Below are 17,778 nucleotides of genomic sequence, written 5' to 3' on the forward strand. Positions count from 1 at the left end.
TAGGGAATTCACAACAAACATTTTGTTTGAATAGAACGTAAGCCACATGCCAGTTTCACACGGGGCATTTCCCCAAGCAGAGTGGCCCACCTGCCTGTACAGTGATTTGTTTACAGGAGCCTTCCAAAACTTCACTTACTGAGCCTGAGTAGTTGTTTTAGGGATGAGCAAAAATGCAGATAAGTAGAATTTTGTTTGCTTGTTTAGAACGATGGAATATTATGGCCATATAGAATAATAAAGAGGGTACCCCAATAGAAGCTGACTGAAATACTACTCTGTTCTGTTTAGAATCACACACTTGAACCTGACCTTGTGTGGAATCATAAAAAAATGGTTTTCTGACGCAGCTGTGCTTAGTACCTATAATTGTTAAGAACTCATGCAATGGTTTTCAGTTGTCTTTTCAATTCTGTTCTACTTTCAACTGTACTACAGGTTGAGCGCAGAGTAATGTGGAGCTGTGTTAAGACTTAAGTTATTATTTCCTCAATGTTTTTACTTAGCTGCCATTTACCTGAAGAACATGGTGACACAGTACTGGCCGGATCGTGAACCACCTCCTGGAGAAGCAGTATTTCCATTCAACATTCATGAAAATGATCGTCAGCAGATTCGTGATAACATTGTGGAAGGAATAATCCGTTCTCCTGACTTAGTGAGGTATCTTATACTGTGTAGAGATATTTCTATAGCTCAAGTTTTCAGACCTACCAGTCTTGATGTAGTTAACGTGAAATCCTCAAGTTTCTTGGGAGGTGAAGCAAGTACTTACTTTGAAAATGTAATAATGATAAATTTTAACGTATTTATGTGCACTTGTTTTCCAGAAATGTAGTAACCAGGCTAAAAGCCCTGTGATGTGATTTATGCTCTTATGGTGTTTAAAGTGTCTTACAACACTTGCTGTAGTGACAGCCTGTCTACTTGGCTGGTTCACGGCAGATAGCATAGAGGGCTATCTGCGATAAGAATTAACCATTCAGAGAAATACTGCCCAAGATCTGTTTTCTTTTTTTTTTGTAGGCCTTTTGTCAATTACTTCTGCAATTTTTATATGTAATCCCAGTATTTAAATGTGTATTAGCATTCTTGGTTTTAAGATGTTAAAGAATGAAGAAATGCTGTTCTCTTTTTGCTGGAAGAGTGGTTCAGACTCACAGCATACTACAGACTATGATTGTTCACTACTTTAATTAAAGTGAGGCTGATAGGATGGGATTAGGCTGTAGCGTATAGATGTTCATCTTTGAAAAACAGAAGAAAATCCTCTTCTCTCTTCCTCCTCCTGTCCACCAGCTAGGTGCCCAAATATGTCATCTTTTGTCAGTAGTCATATCCGGAAGAGGAGTGATTGACTACAGATTGAAATGGGGATTAGAGAAAACACTTTAAAAAGTAATGAAACACCAGAATGCATTAGCTATAGCTTTGCTGTCACTGGAGATCTTTATGAATAGATAAGACAAACACCTGCCAGGAATGCTTGGGATATAAATGGTCCTGTACCAAGACAAGAAAATGAACTAAACCATTGTTTCCAGTTCAGCTTTTCTAACACACTGAATGCAGATGATCAGTATCTCCACTGAAAGAGATAGGTGCTCCTTGCCAAGGTTATGCTGCCAGGTAAGGCAGCTTGTGTTCTTTCTGTGATAATGTAGTAAAGGCATGTTGTTTTCCCCTGCTATCATGTCATAAATACCAAGGCTAAATTTATACAAAAGAATGCAAAATAATGCAAGTTTGAAGAGTGTTTTGCAAACTAGTCCAGGCATCGTTTCATAACCTGATATTCAAAATGTCCTGACATTGCAATGACAATCTGCATCTAAAAGGATTGTTGAAAACCCTGGGACAATCACCTGGAATAAAGTACAGACAGGGTTTCTAAATACTGGCTAAACTTGTAGATTTGACAGAGGTTAAAAAACTCCCAAGAAACTTTATTGGAACAAGCCTGTTGTTGTAATACTGATCTTTTTCACTGTTTGCTTGTGAGATTAAGGGGGGAGGAGGAACCAAACTGGCAACAAGCACAAACTCCGAAGGCTTGAGGGGGAAGGTAGGTTTGTAGGAAGCTAAAAGGCTCGGTAGGTGGAGGGCCCCTTTTTGAACTGCTATGCAATAGTGGCTAGTTATGTAATGGACTGCAAGAGGGTACCCAAGGAAAACTAAATGTAGAAGAACCAATATTTTCTGCAGATTTTTGATTCCTTAGCCAAACCAAGAGTATTACAGCTTCTAGTTCAGTGCCGCTCAACTTTTTTAGTCACACTTCGCTAGGCAATTAACAATCTTGTCTTGCCTCACCATTGTGAATGGCATCTAAAAGTGCATGGAGGGAAAGGAATAGTAAGATGTTTTTACACAGTTGACTCTGCCACATGCTTCAGAGGTTCAGAAAGTGCTGTTCTAGAAGATCCCAGGAAAACTGTAATTTCATGAGGAACCTCTGGCTTGGATTATAATACCGACCAATACTGTTTAATAAAAATGTACGAATTTGTGATTTTGTGGTTGCTTTTGACCTCATAAGCATGTAGAGGTATCAACATTCATTTTCAAAGTACAAAGCTAGCTGGTTTCTTGAGCAATCGATTGTTTTCAAATATTGCCTGGTAGATTTGGAGAGGAGGGAGGAAAGGAGGAAAGTATCTAAAATGTCCTGAAATCAGTTTCTTCCTTAAAATTAAATCCACTGGGATTTTTTGCCTTGTTGTTCCTCTGCTGCTTCTCAGAACTCTTTCAGTGCTGTCAAAATATATGTGATACTTACAATGTAATAAGTGTATTGTGGCCAATCAACCAAGACTTGGGATCTATCCTTTAATATTAGACACTATGACTCGATCTTATTTACTTACAATGTATTTCTTTTTGCCTCCCGCCATAGAGCCCAGCTGACGATGTGCCTCCGTGCTATCATTAAACATGACTTTCCTGGCCATTGGACAGCTGTGGTAGACAAGATAGGCTACTACCTGCAGTCTCAGAACAGTGGGAGTTGGCTTGGGAGCCTCCTGTGCCTGTATCAGCTGGTGAAGACTTATGAGTAAGTTGATGTCCATCAGTAGATGAGGAATCAGTACTTTTAGTCTTAGCTGATTACTGGGAATAACATTCTTAAGAGCACTGGCAGTTCTACAAGGAATTTGGATAGAAAATGGCAATTAATAATTGTCATATGTTTCCTTTCCTGCAAATAAATGAAAACTATTCATCATCTTTATATCAACACTGAATTGAAAGCAGAGATGCCAGCAATAATCTGTATGAATTTACTGATGTATTTCTCTCGAGGCTTTGTACTTTTGATCTGACTTAATCCACCTGTGAAAAATTTCTTAAATGTTTGTAACTTCTTTTGTTTGAAAATTCCCCAAATGCTGGTTATACGAATACAAATTATTTGTTACTTCTATATCCTGGAACATATTGTTACCTGTACCATCCTCCTGATAGTCTAAATCCACAAAACGTAAATTAGAAGTGCAGTGAACTTTCACTCATTTAAAAAAAGATATTATTGGTTGTTATGTATGAATGTTATAAACCACACAAAAGAAATCTAAACAGAGAAAGAGAGAATCTTTAACAAATAAAGGAACTGTCTTTCCCTTTCAATGGCTGTTCAGTCCTGTTTGTTCAGCACCCAACCTGGGTTTAGCATTGGTATGAATGTCAGAGGAATTCAAGTCCCTGCTCCTGTGAGCTGACAATTCAGTAGTAAAGATCATTAGCTCCTCCTGCCAATAGCTGCATTTATATAAGGTAACATTTGTTGGATTTCATTTCTGTATTTACAGGTTAGGGAATTTGCACAAATTGTTGAGGTGGGGGCTAGAGGAGGGGAGAGTGAATGAGTGAGTGCTGGATTTTTTTATTTTATTTTATTTTTTAAGGTACAGAAATTAAATTGCTGGTGCGGAATAAGCATTAGAATCTTCAGTGTGTAGATCCTGGACCAACATTTTTGTTTCCTTTGCAGATACAAAAAAGCAGAGGAGCGAGATCCTCTCATAGCAGCAATGCAAATATTTTTGCCTCGGATCCAGCAGCAGATGATCCAGCTTCTGCCTGATAACTCTCATTATTCTGTACTGCTTCAGAAACAAATCTTAAAAATCTTCTATGCTCTTGTTCAGGTTGGCATCTATGTAGAGGAAAACCTAAACTTTTGCTTTGCTGGGCACAATGACCCCCTTCAGTACACTCATGGGTGCGATTGTGTAAGAATACCAGTTTGGATGGGAAAAGTCATGTACAATAAACAGTTTTTATAAAAATGTGATCTTTATAGATTTTTCTACTTCAAAACTGGTCATGTGATCCCCCAGATTAAATTTTTAATGAACCAAGGTATTTCTGCACGTCCTATTTGTAAGCTTACTGGAGAAATGTTCCTATTTTTATAAAGTTACACATAACCTGATATAAATAGTGTGAGCATCTAGACTGTGCTAGTTGGCCTCTGAAAGTGTCAGTAGTGGATATAGTGGTACAGTTGTCAAATAGTGCACTTCAGTAGGTGGCATTTGTCATTATCTTCTGAAGATCTAGCAGAAATTATTTATTGATGCACATGCATTGTACAGAGATGAGTTTGGCTTTTACAGGGATGAGTTTGGTGAGGAAATACTTTTAGAGAATGGGAAACAAAACAAGATCCTACATAAGGCGTAGCCTGAAAATTATTACTGCGGGTTAAAAAGTTAAAGTAGTTTGCTATTAGATGGGGGGGCAGATTAAAAAGATCCCAAGATCCTATTTTGCTTTTCAATAGCTTGCCTGAATGTTGTCACTTTGCTTTGGATTTTTATAGAGAAGTAAGATTTACTAGATAGTAGCTAGGTAGTAATTAGGAGTACATTTCACTTACTAAAATACTATTGGTTTACCCAAACCCTATAATGTAGATGCTACTGTGGTCCCTAAAAGTTAGCTGGGCTATTGTGAAAGAAGAGGAAGAAATATACCAAGGAACTTTCCTTAAACAGTTGCCTGCCCAGAAATTCCTCTGTAAATTGTACCAAGGAGGAAGCAATTAGAGTAGTATTGATTATCTAACCTAATTAGCCTTAATTTTCCTTAAAACCTCATCTTTCTCAGAATGTAACTACTGTAGAAACATCTTTTACCTTTTTCAGAGAAAATTTGTATTGTGTGACTGTGGGTTTTCTTCTTGTTTCAGTATGCATTGCCGCTCCAGTTGGTGAATAACCAGACTATGACTCAGTGGATGGAGATCTTCCGTACTATCATTGACAGAAATGTCCCTCCAGTAAGTTTTAGTTTTGTAAAGACCTTTGATACTTGGGTGTTGACATTTGAGGAACAGTCAATGTGAAGATATTCTAAGTGTTCCATTTTTTAAGGTGTTACCTATGTAAGATTCTTATCCTTGTAATAAGTGGCATTTCTGACGGAAATGCAGGAAGATCATGTAAGCTGTCAGAATTCATTGTCTGAGGTAGTGACACCATGTAAACTCTGATCTGGGATATTTTGCAAGTTTCCAAGTATTGTAGCCAGCTTGTTTTAAACAGGAAACAAAAGGTCATCACAAACCTGTCATTTGTCTCTATTACTCTTTTTCTTTCATCTGTCCTTGATGTTTCTTGAAGAAAAAATTAAAAATAGTAATATAAAAATAGACAAAAAAAGAACAAAATAAAAAAAGTAAGTTCTTGTTTGTGTGTGTACAACATTAACTGGCATTTCCTAAGTGTTTTAGAAATTTATTTCACAACCTCAACTTTCTTATAATAGCCTTTGCATTAATATATGGTTAGGACGTGTATATTTGTTTTAAGCCAGAGTGCATGCCACCATGTAGTATTCAAGTATATCTGACAGTTTCTGTTTTTTAAATATGCATAGTTTTGAAAATTGAAGTACAGGCATTGTACAAGTATTGAACATATATGGGTACATTGACTAATTAAGATATTTGAAAGTTCGTGAATGTTACATAACTGGTAACAATCAAAGCTTTAGTCAGTGCTGTGCATTTGTATTAGTTTACTTGGTAAGGAATATTTAAATCATCATTTATCTCAACAATACACACGGCTAATTTAAAATAAATGTATTTATTTATAGGAGACTTTGCAGATTGACGAAGATGATAGACCGGAGCTGGTGTGGTGGAAATGCAAGAAGTGGGCACTGCATATTGTAGCTCGTCTTTTTGAACGGTAAAAAACTAACAAACTGATTAAAAATTAAATTTGGATTACAAATCTGTAATGTTACTTGAGGTGCAATTAGACAAGACAGTTCAGTTGATTTAACAGCCCATGGTCACCAAAAAGGTGTTCCTGCTGCTGTCCTCTGCTTTTCACCAGCACAGACTGTTCTGAGCTCTTAGTGAAATTGTTTGACTAAGATAGCCAGAAACTAGCCCCACTGGAAAAGTACAGGGTCTTTTATTTTGGTTTGTTGTGCTGCTTTCTTTTTTTTACTACATTCAGCTACAAGTCCTTATATTCTCAAATGTAAAGGCAGGGGAAGATTTGAAGATAAATCCATAAACATGGAAGTTATAGAGCTTGTAACTAAAAGGCAGCTATATTTACTTGACTTTAGTATTGTAGTTTATGATAATCTAAGAAAAGGGAAATGGGGCATTATAAGGGAAATAATGGCTTAGAAGGAACCTGTGGGAAAGGATACTTTTGGAGATGGAAGACTACTCAAGGTCCTTTGTGTTTTGGAAAGTACTGTGTTACTGTAACAGAAGTTACAGTAGACTTCTCACAATGTAAATATCTGTGTCCTCTTCTTTTCAAAGGTATGGAAGTCCTGGAAATGTAACTAAAGAATACTTCGAATTCTCAGACTTCTTTTTAAAAACATATGCTGTGGGCATACAACAGGTAAGTACAGTTCATTTGGTTCTGAATGAAATCATTTTCTCTGAAGAAATGTATTTTCAGCAGTATGCTTGTACTGCAGTTCATTCATTAAACAAAAATGAACAACGTCAGGCAGGATTCCTTTTAGTGATTGAGAAGTGCAAGACAAGTGCTGATAAAACAGTATTATCATCATATATAAACATTCTAGATATATCTGAGAGAAAAAAAACTATAGATGCAGAGGCCTCATGTCATAGAAGCGTGGGTTTTTCAGACCAGTCTTTAGTAAGTGCTTTTGCTGCAAACAACTTAGGCACAGTAATGTAATGACACTGTTGTATTTCAAGGAGATACAGACAGATTAGAAGGTGTCTGGAGAACAGTAATAGAAGTTACTTTATATCTAGAAAGCATATTTTATGAAAATATAGCATAAATTTGTAGTTTGCAAGGAAATTCTTTTGGGTGGGGAATGCTAATTATTTGTGAATAACATGGTGTTGTGGACACAGTTCAGTTCTGATAAAATTGCATAGAAGAAAGGCAATTTCTGTCAGAGTTCTCTTAGTTCTCTGCCAGCTCCGCTGTAGGCTCCTGGGAACGTGGGCTTCCAGCATCTCCCTGGTTTGGTGGAATGGCTATAGCTACCGGGTGCCTGAAAGCCCTGAGAGTGCTGGCTCCCAGGCTTGGATGTTTTTGGCACAGCTCCTCCTCATTCAGCCTGCCATATACTGGATGACAAGGAGCAGTAGTTGCCAGGCTTTTGGCTCAGCTAAAGCTCTTGGGTGTCCAGGCTTTGGGTTACAAATTCCAAACAGACTCCTAAGAAGCCAGGAGAATGCAGTACACTCTCCTGCTCATGATTCTGGGCTCTTGATTCCCTTTGGCCTGTAAACCTTGAAAACCATCTGGGAATGCTGTTTTTTCATGTGACAAGTGTTTGGATAATGTGTATTTCCAGAATATGTGGCTCCTCAGCGTGCTACCAGATGAAATATCCCTGACGTGACATCCGCAGCCATCTTACAGCTTAAATTTCCGGTGTCTTTGATGCAGGATGCCAGGCTGTTGTTGTCATTTCAAGTCAAATTTAAACTAGATTTCGAAATACCAGGGTTGTCCGCAAAAAAAAAAACCACCAACTTTTCTCCATCCAGTTTGACAACAGAATTGTTTATCCCTTAGCATAATAATTTTGTGTAAATATGTAAATATTAAGAATGAAGGAGAGGAATGGTTGTGGTGAGGCTGTAAGCATTAATTGAAAAGGGGAACAGTCTAATATCTATTCCAAAATCCTTGCAATGTTTAAGTCCTTAGTGGAAAAATAGACTCCCATGGGCAGTTATCGTTTGAAATACTTAAAAGTTTGTCTAAGAGATTAGGCTATGTAGCAGAGGGAGCAGTTTAGCTTTCAAGTTAAATGGACTGGACAATCTGCACATTTCTTCCATTTCTGCTCTTAAATGCTGATTTGTCACATTTTTTTGCAGACTAGTAAGAATTCTACCGTGAATATTACATTACTAAGCCTTCATTAGTTATTCATCAGTTGTTAAGTGCTGACAGTGTGGTAGAGTCTATATGAGATGTAGACAATTCTTGCCCAAGGAGCGTATCGTATAAAAGACTTGAGATCAGACTTAGTATTCCTAATAAAAGAGTTAGGTTCGCAATAAGATTTGTTATAATCTTATGAAGAATTATGAAGCAGAATTGGCCTTCTGAAAAGACGTGATTCAATGTTTTGTTATGTAGTGCCCTTGATTTTTACTGTTATTCATGTACATGCCAATTCTTACGCTTATTAACACATAAGAGTACATCTGCCATTAGTGCAGATTAGTGGCTTTGTACTGTAGGTTTTTCTTAGTACAGCAAGCCTTTATACCAAGGAAGCTTTTTGTGATGGAGTTTGTGGCAGCATGCTAGGCGATACTATCTGATGTTTACAATAGGTAATTGAAGTTAAGGGTTTTGCATCTCTTCTGATTCACAGATCTAAACGGTAACCTATTCTTCTTTTCTAGTTTAGTATTTCTATTCTTATCACTGTTCTTCCAAAGTAATTTGTTGTCTTTGGGGGCCTGTCATTAAAAAATTAATACAGACACCACTAACAGATCTAGAAGCCAACCAGTTTGAAAATATCACTGTGTCTTTTCCTTATCTATTCCAAATTTTGCTGAGGCTTGTGTAAACTGGGAGCCTGTGAACATTGCAGTATAACTTTGGCTTACAATCACAAGGGATCACATAGTAGGGCTAATAGTAAAGGTAGACATGTACATGAATGCTTGCAGGATTTGATCCTTAACATTTATGTGATCTCTGTTTTTTGGATCAAAGGCATTTCAGTGATTACTAACAGTAGAACCTCTGCTATAAAACCAATTATTCTGTCCATGTACATTCACTGAAGAGGTGGACTGCATGCCTATGCATGAGAATTTTCGGTCTTTATTTAAAAATATCAATTTATTTCTTTAGGTTCTCTTAAGAATCTTAGACCAATACAGGCAAAAAGACTATGTTGCGCCACGTGTTCTTCAGCAAACATTAAATTATCTGAACCAGGGGGTTATTCACTCTGTAACATGGAAGCAAATGAAGCCACACATACAGGTCAGTGCACAAAACCCAGTCACAAACACTGCATGTCATCAGTGTGGTTAAAATAACTCCAAAACCCCCACCAGTTCTGCAGTTTTAAAGAATGTTTCGTGAATCTTTGATGCAGCAGTCGATCTGGGCAAAAAATAGCATTTATACATTAATGCGGTTGATTTTATTGGTATTATGACTACCTTTTATTGCAGATATTGTAACCTCAATTAAGGAATCTGTTCTATAAGTTCTTTATTTTTATTTTTGAAGTCTGCCAGACAGTCATAATGTTCTGGCTTTTATTAGTTGCTAGTGTTCAGAATTGTCTATAGATTTGGAAATTCAGAATTGATTGTCATGCAAAGAGAACATCGACTATAAGGTATTGAACTCTGTGTTAAGGACATGCTTCATAAGTGAACTAAGAACAAGTGAAAAGTTATTTTTATGCTTTTATTTTTTCATGTCATAAGCTCCCTTGCTGTAGTTAATTAATCCCATGACTGTTAGGAGGAAGGACTCTGAAATCCATTCTCATGTTAAGTGTTGCAAAGGTGAGATCCTTCTGCAGAATACGATGTTCTGCTGTTCATAGACGATGTATGTCTTGAAGTGTATTTTGCATGGTACTGTATTATTATAAATATATAATTACTGATGTGTAAGGATGTTGCAGAAGGGAAGTATGTATATTGTAAGTTTATTTCTGATAGCCAAAATAAAAGAGCACTGATTAAAAGAATTTTACTTTTCAGAAAAGTAGGTTGAGTAAATTAGTGTGTAGTGGAGGGAAACTGTACTGGAATTTGATTTTATGTGTGCTTATGTGTATTTGACTTCTCTAATACTAGACTATAACAGAAGAAGTGATATTCTCTCTAATGTGCTACAAAGATGAGGATGAAGAGCTCTGGCAAGAGGATCCGTATGAATATATCCGAATGAAATTCGGTAAATGTTTGTGTTTAACGTTTGTTTTTTTGCTTTCATTGTAACTGTACACTATAGTCCCAATTCACAGCATGGCCACTGTAATGTCTCTGTCTTCACCAGTGTCCTGAACAATAGGAAGAAGAAAATTTGGTTCTTAAATCTCACCAATCTGTAGTTAAAAGAAGGCGGCAGATCAAGTGAGTTTTGGCCACTTGGCTGGTAGCTTTAAACTAAATGATTATCTTAACTTTTTTTCCTACTTCACATGTGCACAGTGCAGCCCAAATAGATTGGCATGCTCACTTTTTAATGCCAGTTTCAGAATCCAGAATTGCAGTGTGCCAGCTGCCTGCAAGTTCTTGCAGCTCTCGCTTTGACCAGAAGAGGCCTGACTTGCTCTTTCCCTATTGAAAATTGTTAGTCTTCAGCATTTTGTTACCAATTATTATTATTGAATTGTAAGACAATTAGATATATGTATTCTTTCAAAGATGTAGTGCAAAAATCTTTGGAATATCACATAGGACCATATTATGAATAATTACTGTTACTAAAAGAGTCATGTCACTGAAAAAGAGAAGGATGCTTTTAAAATACAGCAGTTTTAGCAGAAAACTCCTGTAAGCCAGGCACCATGGAGATATGTAGCATTTGGTAAACTTCCAGTTAGTTGATTTGGGATTCACATATGAGAAAACAGAATTTAAATTTTCACAGAAAAATCTTGGAGAGTTGTTAGGCAAAAAAATTAATCATGATACAGTGTTGGTCACTGGGGCACAAACACATTGCTGATTTTTGGTTCTTTCTGTGTAAATAGTGAATCCTATTTTATATATAGTTGAAACAGTTAAATACAGATCTAAATTGTATTGTGGAAGGTAAAAAACCCTTCAAGCATAAAAGTACATTAATTTGAAGTTTAGTGAGGCACATTTTGGTTTGGAACAAGAATTCCAGTAGTCTGGTAGTATTTCTTAATCATCATTTATCTTCACATTCTCAGGAAAAGTTAGTGTGTAACTTTAACCACATTTTAACATTATGTTTTTAGATCTTTTTATTTGATTTGTGTAGGGACATTTGGATTAGAACATGTTTGGCAGAACAGATTTTTTTTTTCAAGATATAAATTGTATTTTCAATGTGATTAAAGGAGGTTTACTTGTAATGAATGAAGCTAAAAAAGCTTCAGCTTTCAGCAGATTTAAAACTACCCCAGATCCAAGTACTTTTTACATACAAAAAGTTTCCCATGAGGTTTTAATAATATCAAGCCAAAAATGTGTACATATGGTACACAGATGGTGCTGGAATGTATTGTTGTTCTTCCTATAGTGGTTTTAATTAAAAAAAAGCCAGGATTTTTCATCCCTTAAATACCTGTTTTCAAAAGAATTAATGAATAAATAATGCGTTCCTAATAAAGGCAATGATGAGCCGTCAGCAGATTTGGAAGGAAAGAAGTAAATGTTTTCATAAGCTATGTGACATAAGCTTGGGTCTTACTCTTTAACCATGAAGTGAAGACCACTGTGTCAATAGTTTTGAAGTTAAATATTCACTCTGATTTTGTGATATACCACAAACAAAATGGTTTATAAAAACTTTATTGGTATGTCATTCAGAAAAGGAGTATCTTTTTTACCTTTTTTTTTCCCCCCAATTTGTTAGATGTATTTGAGGATTATGCATCCACTACAACAGCAGCACAGAATCTCCTTTATACTGCTGCAAAGAAGAGAAAAGAGGTATGGAACTAGTGTTTTTTAATTATGTGAAGTTTTCTTAACAATGTCATTTTCCCTCAAATTTGAAGATGCTATGGGAAGCTAGTCTTGAAAAATCTACTTGCTAATACATAGTCAAATGCTTTTCTGGCTGAGTGCTATTAATTATGGGAGAATTAAAATATGTGTGTATGTATAAATAAATAAGTGGATTCCTCTTGCAGCTTTACAATTAACCTGCCAGATATGAACTGAGTTGGAATAGACGTACTGGTATTTTCCAGAGTTTACAAACAGCCTCTGTCATGGCTGTTCTGAGCTTCCCAAATTAGCAGGAGGAAAAGAGAACCTGATCTTTATTAATTTTCACTCATACTATTTAAAATCCTGTTGACAGCAATGAAATTAACAAGAACAAAACCAATTTCATAGTTACTTTTTAAATGAGGGCATAGCTTTGCTGTAGATCTTTCTGTACTTAGTGATCTGTGCAGGAGTATCCAGCCGAGCCCTGGAAAGCACGCAACAGTTTGCTAAAACGGCCAACTTTTTTCTGGGTACCATTTTAACATCCAGTAAACATGGAACTCTGTTTCCAGATGGATCTTCAGAGAAGAGCATAGTCAGATGGAATAGCCTATGACCTTTCCACTGCTTTATTGTCAAAAACGTCCTTGCCCACTGACCTTCTCATTTTCATAATTTGTACTGAGATTGTCAAAATGTCATAATATCTGAAAAGCACATAGTGGGTGTGGAAATGACAATAAACAATTGGTTTTGTGAAGAAACCTTTCTAAGTCTAGTCAACTGTAGAAGTTACTGCCAAAATCAATAGATTAAAATAAGTTTATGAGGGTTTTGTCCAAGGTGTTCTTGAATATGTATTATGTTCATACGTACATATACACACATGTATGTATTTATATATGTGTGACACAAGACAGAAGAGAAGTTAAGGGAAAAAAATGGTGAGGTACTGTTTGAGCCTCTTGCCTTTTCATTACCTTTTTTGATTTGCCTCAAGACAACAATAAAAATATCTTATTTACTATTACTAATGTGAGATTTCAAGGAGATTGTTTGACAAGTTTGGCTGAAAAGTTTAAAAAGAAATCTTCTCAGTTTTAACTATGGAAAGATGTTACATGTAGTACCTCACAGTTGCTTTGGCCAAGAAAAAAATTTCAACTTTAAGTTAAAAACATTATATGAATTTTTTTAACAATGCTATTAAAATAATTTGACAAAAGGAGATTGTGTGTTTTCTGTCTTGTGTAGGTATTACCAAAAATGATGGCTTATTGCTACCAGATTCTGACAGAGCCAAACATTGATCCAAGGAAAAAAGATGGAGCTTTGCACGTTATAGGATCCCTAGCAGATATTTTACTGAAGGTAAGTGGGTAAAGAAGTGAAAAAGGTTAGTAGTTCTTATTATCAACTGCCATTTCTGATAAAGTTGTAGCTTATAAAGTATGGCTAGCCTTTGGCCATATTTATGAAGTCTGTAGAGAGATTGTACTGTGCAATAAGAATCTGTTTCTTAAAAATATTAACATTCTTTCCTGGGTTTTATATTCCCATTTTATATGCAGATTTGTCTTCTTAGGTTGCTCCAAAGCTCCGTTTGTTTGCTACAGAACAGTCCCCTGGTCCTCTCCCGCTTTCCTTGTGAAATGGAAGGGTGTTAAAAAAGCAAACATGCATTCCATCAATAACATTGCTTATGATTCTTCAGCAAACTCCTCAAACAGCCTGTGCTATTGTGGGCTGCTTCTGGTTCCAGAAAAATGTTTACTTAACATGTTGCAGGAATGTGTTGTCTAGCTTTCCAGCTTTCTTACCCTACAATGTGTGGCTTTAAGTCTTATTTCATCAGCCAGTTGGGAGTTTTGAAAATAGCTGGAAAGAGCATAGAGTTCCTATTCTTCCTCCATTTTTTTATGGACAGTACCTCAGAATTTTGATTATTTTTCTGGAATTTGAGTACACGTTTTAATCCACACTGTTGCTGTCTAATGTAATATAAATTACGGTTTCCTTTACGCTTCTGTAGACGATGGAGTCTAAAGTATGCCCCCTCCATGTCAAAAGTTATTGCCAAAAAGTTACCACTTTTAGCCTGAGAATAGCAGCGTTGTGCTGGAGGCTTCCTTTTAAAAGTAGTTTATTTTATTTTATGTATGAGTTTTCTGTGCAGGATATGTCTTCATGTTACAAGCAACATCTTAAAAACATCTACCATCTATTTTTTACCAATGTACCAATCTGTGATCTGATCTGAAATCCTGAAACATCAGTAACTTTTGTGGAAATTTTGTAGATTACGTTGGATTGTAAATGCTCTCCTTCATGCCGGAGTATAACAGTGAAAGAGAACATTGTGTTGTGAGGAGCCTTTCATCTTGACTTGGGGGTTTCTAAACCTGAGGAAATAAAAAGGATTTATTCCAGCATACCACTCTTATTTGAAATTTTCAGTCTTGAAACATGAGGTTATTATATACATTGTAAAAAAAGTAATAATCGCTGAACACTGCAGACTCCTCTCAACTCTGAATATTTTGTGTTTGGGATTTGGCAGATTGAAAAATTCCATTAACTGTTTCTGTGTAAAATACTTGATTTGTGCTTTCTGGCTGGTGATCTGACTGAGATAATAGATTGCAAGGAGCTCGTAGACACAGCGATCCTGCCTTAACCACCTGGCTTTCCATAGTGGCTCCAGTTTAATGCCTGCAAACCTTTGACCTGTGTGCACAAGGGAAAATTCTTTTCCCTTTGTGGTTTTTCTCTGCTCAGTTCTTCATTTGCCTCTCTGAGGGCAGGGGAATCAGTGTGGGGAAAAAATTATGTATGCATTGGTGAAGTAGTAGTGTGATCACCTAAGTTATATTTTGTATTGAGTGTCCCCTTTCACCCTCTTCCTATCTCAGCCACTGAATCATTCCTTTAGATGGTAACAGCATATACCTTTTCGAGTATCCTGGGGCTGTAAGTGCCCGGACGGTCCCAAGTCTCTATGCTGATGGTCCTGGCTTCCTGTGAATATCTTGGGGTTGGCCAAGGTTGTAATAATTAAGGATAATTTTCATCAAATATCCTTCTCCAGCCAAGGAGATTTCTATCACAAAGGAATTAGCTTAGTCTATTAAGAAACACACAAAAAATTGAAGTTACTTTTGTTACTTCTGATGCTTATAGTAACAGTAGGTCATTTGAAACTCATATATGTTCCATACTAAGCTTATATTTATCTTCAGGCATGTATGTACTCCTTTGTAAGAAGAATGGAGGTACTAGATCCTAATTAATTTTTTTAAGAAAAATAAGCTGGAATCAATTGCCTTAAAGAAAATGGAAAATTCCAGTTTACAGTATTGTAATGAGTAATGTGGAGTTGAATATTCTATGTACAGTTCTTTCACTTAATCTGGCTATGAACTTGCTATGCTTATGAGGTTTGTTCAGTTCAAGCTACGAGATCTAGATGTCTTTGTGAGAGAATACCTTTATGTTACATAGACAAATCATTGTATTTCCCATGGTTGATAGCTGAAATGGTTACTGACTAGAATGAAGTATGTGCAAAAAAGAATGGTCTCCAAAATTAATTTTTATTTACACCAACAGAAGAGTGTCTTCAAGGATCAAATGGAGCTGATGTTACAGAATCATGTATTTCCATTGTTCATGTCTAACCTGGGGTATCTCAGAGCTAGAGTAAGTTTACCAGTTCTTCAGTTTCAGTATTTGCCATGATCCTTAGCCTTGCAGTTCCACTTCATTCTGAATGTGAATTAAAGAAATAAAGCAAATACATAGTAAAATTTCAAATAACAACTTTGTGCAGTAGTTTTTCAGCATTTTGATTTAAAAAATGATCTGTCAGTCAAATGAATTGATGGTATTCTGTGTCATGTTAATGTTTACATCTTCAATCAGTCTGCATAATTGCAGTGGTTGTGCCCTTCTTGTGACCATTTTTTGTCAGCAGATCTCAATAACTAGAGTGGTTGGATGGCTGTGAAGAACAGGTAGGATTTCAACAGAGTAGGTAATGTCAGTTGGAGTGTAGCTTTATGAAAACCCCCTAGTGTCCATATCAGTCACAAACAAAGTTAATTTTCTTTAATTTCTGTTCTTAATTTTTTTTTCTCCCAGAAGGACCAAAACTGTGAATGCCAATTATGTACTTATGGGATTTATTGGAATTTGGGAAAGGAAATTAAGAATTGCTTGAGTGCAAAAACTGTATGAATACACCGTAATTAAGAAAAAAACCCCACAACAGTACATGAGAACAGAGAGATAGTTAGCATTGGTTTTGAATCAGTTAAAAAATGCTAAAAATTGCAGTGGTCCCTAACTTGCTTTTCTTTTTGTCATGCAGTCTTGTTGGGTACTTCATTCATTCAGTGCTTTGAAATTTCACAACGAGCTAAACTTGAGGAATGCAGTAGAGTTGGCAAAGAAGAGCCTGATTGATGATAAGGAAATGCCTGTCAAAGTAGAAGCAGCCATAGCTCTTCAGACATTAATAAGCAACCAAGAGCAAGGTATGCTACAGTGATTCATCAGTTGTATACACTGATGATTTTTAATTTTTTTTTAGAGATTAGGAGGTTGGTGAAGATTTATGTAAACATTTCTAGTGTTTAAAGACATAGATTTCAGAACATTTCATCATGTTTAGACAGTTTCACTTGCTCATTAGTTACTGTATGCATCCCAGAATTCTGATTTGAAGTTTTTACAGCAGTTCTCTGCACAAAAGAAGTTAGAATCAACATATTGCTTTCATGAAGCGAATAGCACCTGCCTTTGTTTTTCTTTAGTGAAGTGAAATAGCATGTATTTTTAAGAACAAATGCTGCCTGTGTATGAGGGCATGTATTCACCCAAAACAGTGGATCTTTGTTGTAGATGATGTTTCAGCACTGAATGTGGTAAATGTACAATTTATTTACTTTGTTAGTCTGCTAGTTATAGGCTGTAAAAGTGCCTCGGGTAGGTTTTTTGGCCTTTTTTTTTTTTTTTTAAGTGAATTAAACTTTAAAAAATTACTTTGTTCAAGAGTACTTAGTTACTCAGTAGTTTTGAGATACTGTATATTTGTGTTTATGGATAGTTGATTTCACCTAGTTTCAATTGTTTTATTTTAGCCAAGGAATATGTGAAGCCTTATGTAAGGCCAGTTATGCAAGAACTCTTGCACATTGTTAGAGAGACGGAAAATGATGATCTTACTAATGTAATCCAGAAGATGATCTGTGAGTACAGTCAGGAAGTAGCTACTATCGCCATTGACATGACTCAACACCTGGTAAGAGACAATAGTAAAATAACAGTCCAGTCAGAAGCACATGTCTAGTTTGGCAAACATTTAATGAACTTTGTTTGAAGTGCACACTGTTTAAAGTAATCTTTATGAAGGTCCACCTATAATATTTGCAACACTTTGGTTTTGTATGAAACATCTTTAAAACGTGAATTTTTCAAAGATACTGAATTTTGTCACTGGCTTTAATGAGCCAAGTTCTAACTATCTCACATTTCAAATTACTTAACATCGCCAGAGTTCTCAAAAAAAGAGGTGTTTTTAATTTTCTATAGTCCCCTTTCAAAGGTAAGGAGCATAT

The 17,778-nt window shown here is 36.1% G+C and overlaps 1 protein-coding gene across 4 annotated transcripts in view; it reads left to right on the forward strand.

The window, feature by feature from the left end:
* The window catches only part of IPO8 (importin 8), a 50,916-nt gene that overhangs the window by 10,344 nt on the left and 22,794 nt on the right, over positions 1 to 17,778 (forward strand). For all 4 annotated transcript variants that reach the window (XM_037388662.1, XM_037388664.1, XM_037388661.1 and 1 more), the window contains exons 3-15: positions 507 to 663; positions 2,897 to 3,055; positions 3,992 to 4,148; positions 5,195 to 5,284; positions 6,106 to 6,200; positions 6,797 to 6,881; positions 9,354 to 9,488; positions 10,322 to 10,421; positions 12,078 to 12,154; positions 13,415 to 13,531; positions 15,770 to 15,859; positions 16,530 to 16,695; positions 17,302 to 17,462. In XM_037388662.1, the coding sequence (XP_037244559.1) occupies positions 527 to 663; positions 2,897 to 3,055; positions 3,992 to 4,148; positions 5,195 to 5,284; positions 6,106 to 6,200; positions 6,797 to 6,881; positions 9,354 to 9,488; positions 10,322 to 10,421; positions 12,078 to 12,154; positions 13,415 to 13,531; positions 15,770 to 15,859; positions 16,530 to 16,695; positions 17,302 to 17,462 (1,569 nt within the window). In that variant the 5' untranslated portion in view covers positions 507 to 526. The remainder of the gene's footprint in view (positions 1 to 506; positions 664 to 2,896; positions 3,056 to 3,991; positions 4,149 to 5,194; positions 5,285 to 6,105; positions 6,201 to 6,796; positions 6,882 to 9,353; positions 9,489 to 10,321; positions 10,422 to 12,077; positions 12,155 to 13,414; positions 13,532 to 15,769; positions 15,860 to 16,529; positions 16,696 to 17,301; positions 17,463 to 17,778) is intronic.

Source organism: Falco rusticolus, chromosome 5 (assembly GCF_015220075.1).
Source record: "Falco rusticolus isolate bFalRus1 chromosome 5, bFalRus1.pri, whole genome shotgun sequence".
In the NCBI taxonomy this organism is placed as follows: Eukaryota; Metazoa; Chordata; class Aves; order Falconiformes; family Falconidae; genus Falco; species Falco rusticolus.